At 43.2% G+C, this 14,126-nt stretch overlaps 2 protein-coding genes across 2 annotated transcripts; both read left to right on the forward strand.

Annotated features, from left to right (window-relative positions):
- Positions 1-1,044: 1,044 nt before the first annotated feature.
- LOC127313896 (protein DETOXIFICATION 16) lies at positions 1,045-7,324 on the forward strand. The gene is made up of 8 exons (XM_071823000.1): positions 1,045-1,293; positions 4,244-4,788; positions 4,897-4,983; positions 5,072-5,128; positions 5,210-5,448; positions 6,093-6,211; positions 6,359-6,445; positions 6,658-7,324. The coding sequence occupies exons 1-8, from the start codon at positions 1,096-1,098 to the stop codon at positions 6,805-6,807; spliced, it is 1,482 nt and encodes a 493-aa protein (XP_071679101.1). The 5' UTR covers positions 1,045-1,095; the 3' UTR covers positions 6,808-7,324.
- Positions 7,325-7,631: 307 nt separating this feature from the next.
- LOC139833863 (uncharacterized) lies at positions 7,632-11,645 on the forward strand. The gene is made up of 5 exons (XM_071824223.1): positions 7,632-8,565; positions 9,621-10,414; positions 10,491-10,837; positions 10,970-11,238; positions 11,383-11,645. Exons 1-5 carry the CDS (start codon positions 7,632-7,634, stop codon positions 11,643-11,645), a joined length of 2,607 nt encoding a protein of 868 aa, XP_071680324.1.
- The last annotated feature ends 2,481 nt before the right edge of the window (positions 11,646-14,126 follow it).

Below are 14,126 nucleotides of genomic sequence, written 5' to 3' on the forward strand. Positions count from 1 at the left end.
TTCTCCTCGCTCAAGGCTTCCTCTCTGCCCCTGGAAGTGACTCGTCGTGCCCCGCTGGTTTGGAGTCCTTGGTGCCGTGGAGTGGCGGTCTTCGCTTCTGCAAGCCGTGTGCTTGTGCTGTAGCGTAGTGTTGTAAGCTTCTCAGAGTGCTCATTTTTATCTTTCGGCCATAATGTGTGGTGTGGTGTGGTGTGGTGTTGTGTGGTACGGAGGGCCTTATGTTATGGTGTCCCGTTGTAATCCATGACCGTTTTATGGCTTTATTAATTCAAAACTGGGCTTTCGAGCCTTCTGTTTAAAAAAGAGGTACCTCAAACAGTGGGCGGTACACCACCATATCATCTTCAAGAGGGACCTCAAACAGTGTTTGGTACACGTCCCCTGATTGATCCCCAACATGTTCACCAACGCTGACTTTTTTTAGAGGTAGGTCATGTTTTATAGCTTGGAAAATATGGAGTGGATTTTTATAGCTCGAGCTACATGTAGCTCTTTTTTTTGAAAAATTTGAACTTGATATACCTTATATTGGGGGCTGCACAAGAAATAACAAAATCTGAAAGATTTTGAAGTTTTGAAAGTTTGTACTATTCGCTATTACAGATTTCAGAATTTGTCATTTTGGCACAGCCACAAATATAATTAAGGTATTTCGAGTTGAAAATTTGCACGTTTGTAGAAGGCAACATTTCAATTACAGATTTTCTTGGAACTTCAAAATGCAGTTTTCAATTTTTTCAAAAAAGGGTCCACATGTACCTCGAGCTACATTTGTGGTTTTCCAGAAACCATGTACAGTAGTATGTTAATGCATTTGTGAGCATGTCAAAAAGTTAGAAGCATTCACGAGAAATATGCTAATCGGTGAAAAGGGAAGCTTGCAGCAAGATTTTTCTTAAAGGAAGCTTGCACGTTGCAAACCAGGGGCAGTTTGTAAAAGCCAACCCACGGCAACTAATGTGTATTCCACGTATGCAAGACCTAGAGGCTAAGAGGACTTTACCTATTTCATCTCTATATATATACACCCTAAACTGAAACGGCAATCATCATCTGAGAGAGACACACAAGAGAGGAGAGAGAGAGTATTTGTGAATGGAGGTAGGAGATGTACTAGACGAGATGAAGAGGCAGTTGAAGCTCGGGTTGCCGATTTCCTTCACCTATGTGCTCAACTTGAGCCTCGTATTCGTGGCTCTCATGTTCGTCGGTCACCTGAGCGACAGCCAGCACGTCTTCGCCGGGACAGCGTTGGCCACCAGCTTTTCTTTTGTCACTGGATTCAGCATGATGGTACGTATATGCATCATCTCCCCTCTCCAGCATGATGTTTTGCTTCGTTCCGTTACAAGAATGTTCATGGCTTCATTACTCATTGACTCAACAATTAACAAGCTCTAGATGTGTAGCACACCGGCCAGTACCCGTACGAGTATTTTACCACGTACAATTGTGGTGGCTATCAGTAGCGGAGCCAGGTTTTGTATATTAGGTATGCAAGGTCATATAAATTGTTGTTCAACACAATAACACTATACGATATGAAAGCTCAAATTTTCATCAGGATATTACCGTTGGCGTTGAGATCAAAGTAATCTTTGGTTTCTTTGCAGCCTTCAAATCACTGCACTTGTCTTGCTTCTTCTTGTTCTTTATTATTATACCTACAAGTAATATATAATTTTTTTAAACTAATGGAGGATCATCCTCCACAGTTGGAGGAAATAAAAAAACAGAAATTAAAATTGCTACAAGCTACCCTGTGGGTGATTAGATGCTGCTGATGCCGCAGTGCCGCCGTAGCCGTTCCTTATTCCGGAATCAAGATGTGCCGCCGTGGTTCTTGGCTTCTCACCGAGCCTGTCAAACTTGGCTGTGTGCAGCGCCGGCGCGGCTTTAGGCAGTGCCGCCAGGAGAATCGAACGCGGGGGGCTGTATTCCGTAGAGAGTGTGGAGGAGCGCCGGAGGGCGGGTTCCATGAGGCCGCCGGCAGCACGGGCGCAGGCGAGCCGGCGGCTGAGGTCCGTCGAATCCCGTTGGCACTAGGGCTCCTGGTTGAGGAGGAGCGGTTGCGCTCGAACTGCTAGTCCAAATCGATAAGTTTTTTTTTTATTGAGCTTAGTCCAAATGGATATACTGCGGGAGGGCTATGCCGGAATAATTGAATGTAAATATATACTGCTTGACTGGCTGACTTTGTAATCTAAGCTAACCAGTTTTCTTCAATGGCTTACTGCTCCGTAGGACTATATATATACCACTGTAGTCTTACATTCTTACAATACATCGGCATAGGCCATGCATATTGTTGGCAATACATGTGTATGACCTTCCTCAAACTGATGTGTTTTCCTAGTGTCCTCATAAGCTAAACTACTTGATTTTTTTCCTTGCTTAATTTGAACCTTCTTAAGTACAGTTATGTGCTTGCATTCTTTGAAAAATATTTAACCATCTATACTAGTAATTCATATTTTTGGCCTTCAATTCTATTGCCACATATTTGATGATGTGTGGCCACATTACTTCAAGAATTTTGACCTTGGATTTCAATTTGGCCTTGTAAGCAATATTCATACATTCGGCAGAAAATACAAATTCCCGGAATGGTGCTTACGAGTTAGTACTATATTTTACTATCACCATATATAAGTTCCATACATGCACCTAAGGGTATGTTTTTCTTCGTGTCTAGAAGGAAAATTAACAATTATTTATTTAATCTGCAAGTGTAGCGAAACATGTATTTTACAGACTTCATTATTGAGGTATAATGTTTCATTCCTTTTTATGGTAGGTTGAACTGAGCAATGCACTAAACACATTATGCGGTCAAGCTTTCGGTGCAAAAGAAGAAGCTTCTGATGGTGTACACACGCAGAGAGCTATGCTAGTGTTAATAACCATTTGCGTGTCCGTAGTGTGGAATTTTTCAGAGCCTATACTAATATTCATTCGAAAAACTCGTTTCTATCGAGGCTGCTTCCTATATCCGATGGCTAGTGCGCAGCACCCGTCGCACACTCACACTGGCCTATACTAATATGGAGCATCATCCTTGCACTGCCAATGACATAATTGGGCCCAGAACCATATCCAGAGATATAGTACTAGTGCGCAGCACCTGTCACACACTCACACTGGGCACTCAGCTTCCCTTCCAATTTATTTGATCCTGTTTAATTCTTTCTATTATCTGCACACACCTCCTACATCTTTTGTGACTGGTTTTCTTTCTTAAACTGTAGCCGATTTTGTAGACCAATAGGGTCCAAGCCTCCAAGGCCTATCACTTATTTTCTTTCGGAGTCAGCTTAAATATATATGGATGCAATCAGAATCATAAATTGTAGTTCTAATTCAGTTTTCACCCGGAGTCATTTACTGTAAACATATTTACTGCTTGACCGGCTGACTTTGTCTAAGCTAATCCGATTTCTTCAATGGCTTACTGCACCCTATGACTACTCCCTCCGTTCTCTTATAGTCTACATTCTAGGAAAAATCATACAAATTAGTAGTGCATTTATTAGTACTACTTAAATTGGTAAACAACCAATCCAAGCTACATTGAAAATAGTGACATCCAATAGATAAAGGAGGATCACTTCATTTTCCATCTTGTTGTTGACTAAAAGCTAGAATGTAGAGTATTTCAGAATAAATTTTAGACCTAGAATGCAGATTATTTCAGAACGGAGAGAGTAGATACCACTGTAGTCTTACAATACATATGCATAGGCCAAGCATATTGTTGGCAATACATGTGTTTGACCTGCCTCAAACTTATGTGTTTGCCCAGTGTCCACATAAGCTAAACTACTTGAGTTTTTTCCTTGCTTAATTTGAACCTTTTTAAGTACATTTACGTGCTTGTGTTCTTTGAAAAATATTTAACCATCTATACTAGTAATTTGTATTGTTGGCTTTCAATTCTTCTGCCACATATTTGATGATGTGTGGTCACATTACTTCAAGAATTTTGACCTTGGATTTCAATGGGCCCTGTAAGCAATATTTTATACATTCGACAGAAAATACCAATTCCCGGAATGGTGTGCTTACGAGTTAGTACTATATTTTACTATCACCTTATATAAGTTCCATACATGCACCTGAGGGTATGTTTTTCTTCGTGTCTAGAAAGAAAACCAACAATTATTTATTTAATATGCAGATGTAGCAAAACATATATTTTACAGACTTCATTATTGAGGTAGTGTTTCATTCTTTTTTATGGCAGATTGGACTGAGCAGTGCACTAGACACATTCTGCGGTCAAGCTTTCGGTGCAAAAGAAGAAGCTTCTGTTGGTGTACACACGCAGAGAGCTATGCTAGTGTTAATAACCATCTGCGTTCCAGTGTCAGTAATGTGGAATTTTACAGAGCCTATACTGATATTCATTCGACAAAATCGTGATGTTTCTACCGAGGCCGCATCCTACATCCGATGGCTGATCCCAGGACTATTTGGTTACGCACTCGTTCAATGCCAGACTAGATTCCTGAACAATCAACGAGTAGTGGTTCCCTTGATGCTTAGCTCATTGATCTGTTCAGTGCTCAACGTACCGTTGTGCTGGCTTCTTGTTTTCAAGTCTCCTTTTGCAAACAAGGGTGCTGCCATGGCTCTCTCTATCTCATATTGGTTCAATGCTATCTTGCTTGCACTATACATCAGATTTTCACACACTTGTAAGGCAACATGGAAAGGGTTTTCGAGGGATGCCTTACACCATGTGCCTCAATTCCTCAAGCTTGCTGGCTCGTCAGCATTGATGCTATGGTGAGTGTTGTCTGTTCTCCTACGTCATTCTTTAATCTTAGTCAGTTATTTATGTGTACATTCTCTTTTATCTAGCTTTTGTCTCACGTGGAAATTTTGTTAATCAAGTTTAAGATTCTGGTCGTTGGAGCTTCTAGTGCTTCTTTCTGGTATTCTCCCAGACCCAAAACTCGAAACGTCAGCATTCTTGATTACGTATGTTTTTCTTGCTTCCCTTGTATCATAAAAATAATACACAAATTTATCTAAATTTTACTGACACTGGCATGGTTTGAATGCATAGGCGTAATACTTCATCAATAGTTACCATGATCGCCATTGGTTTGAGCACTTCTGTCAGGTAACTTGAAATCTGAAGTTCACATTGTAACTCCACAATTTTTTGCGTAACACCTTGGTTATACATTTCATTTGTCTTCAGCATACGTGTATCAAACGAGTTGGGTGCTGGTCGTCCAAAAGAAGCGCGCAAAGTAATATTAATAGCTTTCTTTATAGCTACCTCTGAAGGCTTGAGCATATCCTTACTTCTAGTCTTGTTAAGAAATATATGGGGAAAGCTTTATAGCAACGAAACCAAAGTTGTGAAGTATGTGGCCAATATATTACCTTTGGTCGCCATTTGCCATATTGTTGATACAACACAATGCTTGTTTTCAGGTATGTAGATGTTTTTTATTTATTTATCTACACAAAGAAATCTACCATGAATATTTTGCAAATAATTACACAGCGTTGGGCTACAATTCATGGTTATATCACATGGAAAATTGTGACACAATGTGTTTGAATAGAAATGGACATAAATAATCCAATAGGAAAATTGACGAACTCATGAAAATATTTACTTTACATTCCCTGTTAGTTAAATCATATGAGCTAATTTTGTCAATTGCATAACTACTATTAGATTCTTAGAATTAGGGTTTAGGAAATTTAGAGTTGATGTTGATTGGAAACAATTGCACAAGTTCCGTGAAAATTAAAGGAATGTACCACTCCTTAAGGTGGAAATTTCTCCCTTGTGTTAGTGATAATAATTTGCGGGGAATGAAGTGCACCATTTGCGGAGGATGATTCCATTAAGTTAAACTTGTATAATTATTTAGATGATGGTAACAAGGAAAATTTGTGTAGCATGTGAAATGTAGATTAAATTTCGAACTATGTAACCGTGAAACCATGATATGGTTTTGTTTTGGAGCAGAGGGGTGCACGATTGCTTACTAGTCTATGCAAAGTCAGGAAAGTATTACCGTCAAATCAGTGGTACTCATATATTCTTCACTTTTCTGGATTTCTAGGTACGTTAAGGGGATGTGGTTTGCAAAAGAAAGGTGCAGTAATAATTTTAGGAACAACATACATAATTGGCGTCCCTCTTTCAGTTGTTTTGGGATTTGTTGTTCACTTGAGAGCAAAGGTACTATACCATATTCTTCGGTTAAATTATTTAATTGCTGAAGTATCTGGCTATTAATGTAAGCGAATTTGACTATCCCATGGAGGTATTTATATAATTGTGTTGTGATAAAATTATACCTTTCAATTCTTTGTACCGTTGGAGCAGGGCTTTTGGATCGGGTTCATCATCGCATTGTGCGTTCAAGATTTGATATTCGGAATGCTATTTTTAGGCATTGATTGGGAGATTCTGGTACGTTTTATATTTAAGAAATAGACATGCATTTTTACTATTTACATCACCAATTCCACGACTAACACGTTCCAGCTCCTAGTAGGAGAAAGTGGTTAACCATAATAAAAGTACAAGACGTCCTACTTTTAGGAAATTCATCGCTTAAATCTCAATCAATCGTCAATTGAATTTGGATTCATATTTATATTGTTTCTTTGTTTTATTTGTAGGCTGCAAAAGCTAAAGAGAGAGTACATATTTCCATCTTGCAAAAAGAGAACGTCTACAATAGAGAGGGTCAGACAGATATAGGGCAACTTAAAGGTATAAGGAGCACGGTAACGGAAGAAGATCATGTTTGTCCACCCCAGATGCCTTGATCAGAAAATCAAGGGACGTGGACAAAGTTTCACCTACTTTGCTCCTTGGCAGATCTCAGGATTAAAAAAAACTATTGCTTTCAGCTTAGGGCACGTACAATGCGGTAATGTCAGTCTTCCCTTAGAGATGTTACGTCCGATTTTTTGCTTAGTTAGATGAGAAAGAATGAAGAGAGAGAAGATTATCTCCCGTTAGCTAAGGGATCCTCTCTTAGAAAATAAAGCAAGACTATTTTCTTCATTGTATCACATATGTCTACCCTTAGCAACAAATTTCCTACCAAAATTTAATTATTCATATTAATTGCTAGAGATGGATGTAAGAGATAATGCATTGTATGTATTAGAGATAGAGTTTGGGAACCGACTAGGATACGTTGTAGTAGTCCTAGTCTGTATAGAGTTCCACAATCATACGATGTAATCTCTCCCTATCTCCTCGATCTCTCCCTGTACCTGGCTACTATATAAACATGGCAATAGAGAGCTCGGAAACTATCCGAGTAGATTGAAACTACCTGATCATATTGTGTTCTTATATGGCATCAGGCCGGCTCTTCCGCCGATAATCCATCGCAAGCTTCGACGTCGCCGCTGCTGGTTCTTCCCCAGCCGCCATGGCGTCCTCCTCACAACCGCCGATCAACCTCGGCCTTCCTCCGCGAGAGCTTCTCACCAGAGAGAATTATCCGATCTAGCGTTCCCAGGTCATGCCCGCGATCCGCGGTGCATAGCTTGTCGGCCTCCTTGATGGCAGCGATGCTGCCCCGCCGACAGAAGTGGAGATCGTCCCCGCCGACAAAGCCTCAAGCACTGCTGCCAAGATGGGACCAAACCCTGATTACGCCTCTTGGCTGTCTCGCGATCAAATCGTACTGTCATACCTTCTGCAGTCGCTGTCTCGCGAGATTCTGCCGCACGTTCACAGGATTGAACACACCGCCGGCGTCTGGCCCGCTCTTCAGGAGATGTTCGCCGCCCAGAACGAAGCCAAAGTCAACAATCTGCTCGTTGCCCTTGCCAACACAAAAAAACTGCAGATGACGACCTCGGAGTTCCTCTCCAAGATGCAAGGATTTGCAGATGATCTCATTGCTGCTGGCGATCCCCTCACCAATCGCCAGCTCGTCTCGTATATTCTCGCCGGGCTTGGCTCCGACTACAATGCCTTGGTGGCCGCTCTCGGCGTTGCAACTACACCGATCACCCTGAGCCTCCTCTTCTCTCATCTGCATGCATATGATCAACGGCAACTGATGCTCAATGGCCCCTCTCCACCGGAGTTTGAGACTTCTGCCAACGCCGCCACCCGCCAATGGCTCCCACGTTCTGGCAACACCAACTCCGCCAGAAACCGCGGTGACCGCGGTGATCGCGGCGATCGTGCCGACCGTGGCGACCGTGGGGAACGTCGTGATTTCCGCCGTGATGACCGTCCCTTCTATCAGGGCCGTGGGGGAGGTCGTGGACCCTCTGAAGGAGGGCGAGGCCGTGGCCGCGGGCGTCGCCGGACGACACCCTGGGTGGACGTTACCTGCCAGATATGTAACAAAGAAGGCCATCCCGCAAAAGACTACTGGTCCCGCTATTCTGAAGATGATGACTATGGTGACAAAGAAATCCACGCTGTCTATGGGGTCGACACCAATTGGTATCAAGATTCGGGTGCCACTCATCACATTACAACCGAGCTCAACAATTTGACCTTCAGGGACACATACAAGGGATCTGACAGGGTCAACACCGCCAATGGGCAAGGTATGAATATTTCCCATATTGATCATTCAATAGTTCGTAACCCTACTCGAAATTTCCATCTTCGCAATGTTTTGCATGTTCCTCACGCTTCTAAAAATTTGCTCTCCGTTCATCGGTTCACATATGATAATGGTGTCTTTATCGAATTTCACCCCTTCTTCTTTCTCATCAAGGATCAGGTCACCCGGAGAATCATCCATAGAGGACGGTGTGTTGGCGGCCTCTACCCTCTTATTTCATCTTTGGCGTCTTCTGGATCTCTGAAGCATGCCTTTGTCGCCGCCAAGCTTGACCAGTCCCAGTGGCATAGTCGTCTAGGTCATCCCTCTTTAGTTATTGTTAGACAAATAATAAGTAAGCATAAGCTTCCATGTGTTAGAGATACCAGCATTGTGTCAGTTTGTGATTCTTGTCAACAAGGCAAGAGTCATCAACTTCCCTACCCTGTTTCTACTAGTGTGTCTACTGCTCCTCTTCAGTTAGTTTTTTCTGATGTTTGGGGTCCTGCCCCAACCTCTGTTGGACGACATGATTATTATGTGAGTTTTATCGATGATTATAGCAAGTTTACTTGGATCTATTTGCTTAAACACAAGTCTGATGTCTTTGACGCCTTTGTCAATTTCCAAAAACTTGTTGAACGCCAATTTGACAGAAAAATTCTTGCGGTCCAATCTGATTGGGGGGAGAATACATTAAGCTCAATTCACTTTTTCAGACTCAGGGTATTTCTCATCATGTTTCCTGTCCACATGCTCATCAGCAAAACGGTTCTGCAGAAAGAAAACATCGCCACATTGTTGAAGTAGGTCTCTCTCTCCTTGCTCATGCTGGTATGCCTCTAAAATTTTGGGATGAAGCCTTTCTCACAGCCACATATCTAATCAATATGCTCCCTAGTCGAGTTATTAATAATGACACCCCTGTCCATCGCCTGCTTGGTAGACATCCTAATTATTCATCTCTTCGTGTCTTTGGTTCTGCATGTTGGCCAAACCTTCGCCCCTACAACAAGCGCAAACTTGCGTTTCGTTCCAAACAGTGTGTCTTTCTAGGCTATAGCCCTCGACATAAAGGAGTTAAATGTCTCGAAGTGTCCACTGGACGAGTCTATATTTCTCGTGATGTCGTTTTTGATGAGGCCGTTTTTCCCTTCAAATCCCTACATCCTAATGCTGGTGCTCTTCTTCGAAAACAAATTCTTCTCCTTGATCCTTCACTTTGCAATTTTGAGCAGGGGGACGACACTATTGCTGATTCCATTATGGAAAATACTCATGCTACTAACCCATCTACAAGTGTTGTTCCTTATGATCTACAGGGTGCAGCTCGTCGAGACGTAGCAGCAGGCGAAAATTCTGGTCAAAACAATGCTCCGAGCAGCTCATTCCAGCAATCAGCAGAAAATAACAGCAGCACAGACTCCCATGAGGATTTTCCGACAGATTCCGCTCCGGGATCCTCCCAGGTGCCCTCGGGATCCTCCTCTGACGTCTCGGGATCGCCATCTGACCCGCCAGGATCTGCGTCAGCGTCAGGAGGGCAGTGCGCGCCTCGCGCACATGGGCGGGACGCGGCGTCGTCTCCCTCTGGATCTTCTGCTGGCAGTTTCTCGCATGCAACGCACAACCCGGGCTCAACAGCAAGCAGCGCAGCCACATCGGATCCAGGCGCCTCGCGGTCCGCGCCTGTCTCGCCAGGGCCAGCTCCACCGGATCCTGCTGGCGCATCTGGCCACACCGGATCTGCTGCTCCTTCTTCACGTGTAGCCCAGCATGTGCCCTCTCAGCGCCCAACTACACGTGCGTCCAAAGGAACTGTCAAACCTCGTGAGTACAAAGATGGAACAGTCCGTTGGCTTTTGATGGCTGCAGTAGATGAACCAACCAATTTACAGTCTGCTTCTTGCTGATCCAAATTGGAAGGAAGCAATGGATGAGGAATATGATGCTCTCATACGCAATAGGACGTGGAAGTTGGTACCTTCACGTGAAGGTAAAAATATCATTGACTGTCGATGGGTGTATAAGGTCAAGCGCAAATCAGATGGTTCGATTGATAGGTATAAGGCTCGCCTTGTTGCTAAAGGTTTTAAACAGCGGTATGGAAGTGATTATGAAGATACTTTCAGTCCTGTTGTCAAAATTGCAACTGTTCGTCTAGTTTTGGCTTTAGCTGTTTCCAGAGGATGGAGCTTGCGACAGTTGGATGTCAAGAATGCGTTTCTTCATGGTGTTCTGGAAGAGGAAGTATATATGAAACAACCTCCTGGGTATGAGAATAGCAGCAGACCGCACTTTCTGTGCAAACTAGACAAGGCACTCTATGGACTAAAACAGGCACCTCGAGCATGGTACTCTCGGTTGAGTTCTAAACTACTTGCTCTTGGTTTCTTTGCTTCCAGGTCTGATGCTTCTCTATTTATCTATCGTAAGTCCCATGTCACCATCTTTATGCTTATATATGTGGATGATATCATAGTTGCTAGTTCCTCTCAAGCTGCAACTGATGCTCTGCTGAGAGATTTAAGGCAAGAGTTTGCTTTGAAAGATCTTGGTGATTTGAGTTTCTTTCTGGGAGTGGAAGTACAGAAAGTTGACAATGGTATTGTTCTCAGTCAGTCCAAGTATGCTCATGATATTTTGGCACGGGTTGGTATGTTGAATTGTACAGGTATGCCCACACCATTGTCCTCTTCTGAGAAGATTACTGCTCACCAAGGAGATCCGTTGGGTCCAGATGATAGTACTAAATATCGGGTTTTAGTGGGAGCCTTACAGTATCTTACCCTCACACGCCCAGATATTTCTTATGCAGTTAACAAAGTTTGCCAGTATTTACATGCTCCTTATACTGTTCACTATACTGCTGCTAAGAGGATTTTGCGATATGTCAAGCATACTATGACAGTTGGGTTAACATTTGTCAAGTCTGCGTCTACACTTGTCAGTGCCTTTTCCGATGCCAACTGGGCGGGTTGTGTTGATGACCGTCGATCTACTGGAGGATTTGCTGTATTTTTTGGACCAAATCTGATCTCATGGAGTGCTAAGAAGCAAGCTACAGTGTCCAAGTACTGAAGCAGAGTATAAGTCAGTGGCTAATGCAACGGCTGAGATGATGTGGGTTCAGTCTTTGCTTGCTGAGTTGGGTGTTAGACAGCGACAGACACCATGTTTATGGTGTGATAATTTGGGAGCTACGTATCTTTCTGCTAACCCCGTGTTTCATGCGAAAGGACACGGATGTCGCCTAGAGGGGGAGTGAATAGGCGATTTAAAACTTTTACGAGATGGGCTTAACAAATGCGGAATAAAACTAGCGTTTGCTTTGTCAAGCCCAAAGCCTATAAACTATGGTTCACCTATGTGCACCAACAACTTATTCTAAGCAATGGTTCACCTATGTGCACCAACAACTTATGCTAAGCAAGACAAGCAACTTATGTGATAGCAAGATATATATATAACTTCAAGCACGATGGCTATCACAAAGTAAAGTGCATAAGTAAAGAGCTCGGGTATAGGAATAACCGAAGTGACGCGGAGACAACGATGTAGCCCGAAGTTCACACTCTTGCGAGTGCTACTCTCCGTTGGAGCGGTGTGGAGGACAAGTCACTCCAAATGCACGAGGGCCACCGTATTCTCCTCGAGAATTCCCACCAAAAGGGATGTCCTCGATCCACTATGGGACCTTAGGAAGGTCACCGAACCCGCACAAAGCTTGGGGCTATCTCCACAACTTAATTGGAGGCTCCCAATAAATTGCCACAAAGGCCTTGCCCTTGAAGATTCTCCACAACTTAATTGGAGTCCCCAAGAACACCACTAAGATGCCACAAAGGCCTTGCCCTTGAAGATTCTCCACAACTTAATTGGAGTCCCCAAGAACACCACTAAGATGCCACAAAGGCCTTGCCCTTGAAGATTCTCCACAACTTAATTGGAGTCCCCAAGAACACCACTAAGATGCCACAAAGGCCTAGAATCCGTCTAGGGTTCCAAGAACCCAAGAGTAACAACCTTCTTGCTTTCACCTCCATGAATCACCGTGGAGAACTCAAACCAATGCACCAAATGCAATGGCAAGAACACCACAAAGATGCTCAAGTCCTTCTCTCTCAAATTCCAACAAAGCTACAAAAGCTATTGGGGGAATAAGAGAGGAAGAACAAAGGAATTCACAAAGAACACCAAGATCAAGATCTAGAGAGTTCCACTCACAAAGAGATGGATTTGATTCGTAGAAATGTAGATCTAGATATCCTCTCTCTTTTCCCTCAAGAATATGCAAGAATCATGGGAGGAATCAAGAACTAGGGCAAGCTTTGAAGTACAACAATGGAGGGGAGAGAGAGAAAGTGAACCAACCAGCCCAAGGAGGAAGAAGGGGGTCTTATATACCCCCTCCCAACGAAATATGACCATTTGGGGCCTCCCAGGCCGGAAAATCCGCCCCCGGGCCGGATTATCCGCCCCCCGAAATCGCCCCTGGACTCGGGCCGGATATTTGGCCGGATATTTGCCCAGAATTGGCCATTCGGGCCGGATTATCCGCCCCCCCAGAAAACTGCAGAAACACCAAAACTAAAACGGGCATAACTTTAGCATCCGGACTCCGATTTTGATGAACTTGGGCTTGTTTTGAAGCTAGGAACAAGCTCTACAAGATCATGCAGGAAACCATCATAGTCCAACAAGGGAGGATAGAAACAAATGATGAAAGGTTTGACCTATCTAAAAAAGACATACCGGTAAAACTTCCAATCTCGAAAATGCAACAAGTTGCCCGTGCAAAAACCATTCTTGATGAACTAGAGCTTGTCATGAGAATAAGAACAAGCTCTAAAACATAACATGGATAAGATCTAAATAAAACCAAGAAATATGATGAACCAAACTCGAAAACGCAACAAATGATCTATGCGAAATCAGTTTTCGATGAACTAGAGCTTGTCATGAGAATAAGCACAAGCTCTAAAACATCACATGGATAAGGTCCAAATAACAACCAAGAAAGATGATGCAAGGATGCAAAGGTTTGAGATCTCTACGAACGATACGATCGAGTTACTCACTCGAGAGCCCTCTTGATAGTACGGCAACTAAACTATAAACCGGTCTCCAACTACACTATGAGACCGGTGAGAAAGAAACCCTATCAAGAGCAAACCTTATACTTGCGCATTCCACTTGAGCTCGATGACGACGATCTTGACCTCAACAAGATGGAACGCCTTTCTTGCTTGTGCTTGCTTGACGAAGTCTTGTGGATTGCTCCCCCATAATCCACCATGGGAGAGCTTCTTCTTCTAGCATCTTCACATAACCATGACCACCATGTGGATTGCTCCCCCATAATCCACCATGGGAGAGCTTCTTTTTCGGCGCATCTTCACATATCCATGATCACCATATGGATGGCAAGACTCAAGCAAAGGATCTCTTCGAGATGGCTCATCTTGAACTTGCACTTCATTTCTCCATGGCAAGCTTCAAGCTTAAGAACTCTTCGAGTTGGCTCATCTTGAACTTGCACTTCATTCTTCATTCTTCATC

Source organism: Lolium perenne, chromosome 7 (genome assembly GCF_019359855.2).
Source record: "Lolium perenne isolate Kyuss_39 chromosome 7, Kyuss_2.0, whole genome shotgun sequence".
NCBI classification, from domain to species: Eukaryota; Viridiplantae; Streptophyta; class Magnoliopsida; order Poales; family Poaceae; genus Lolium; species Lolium perenne.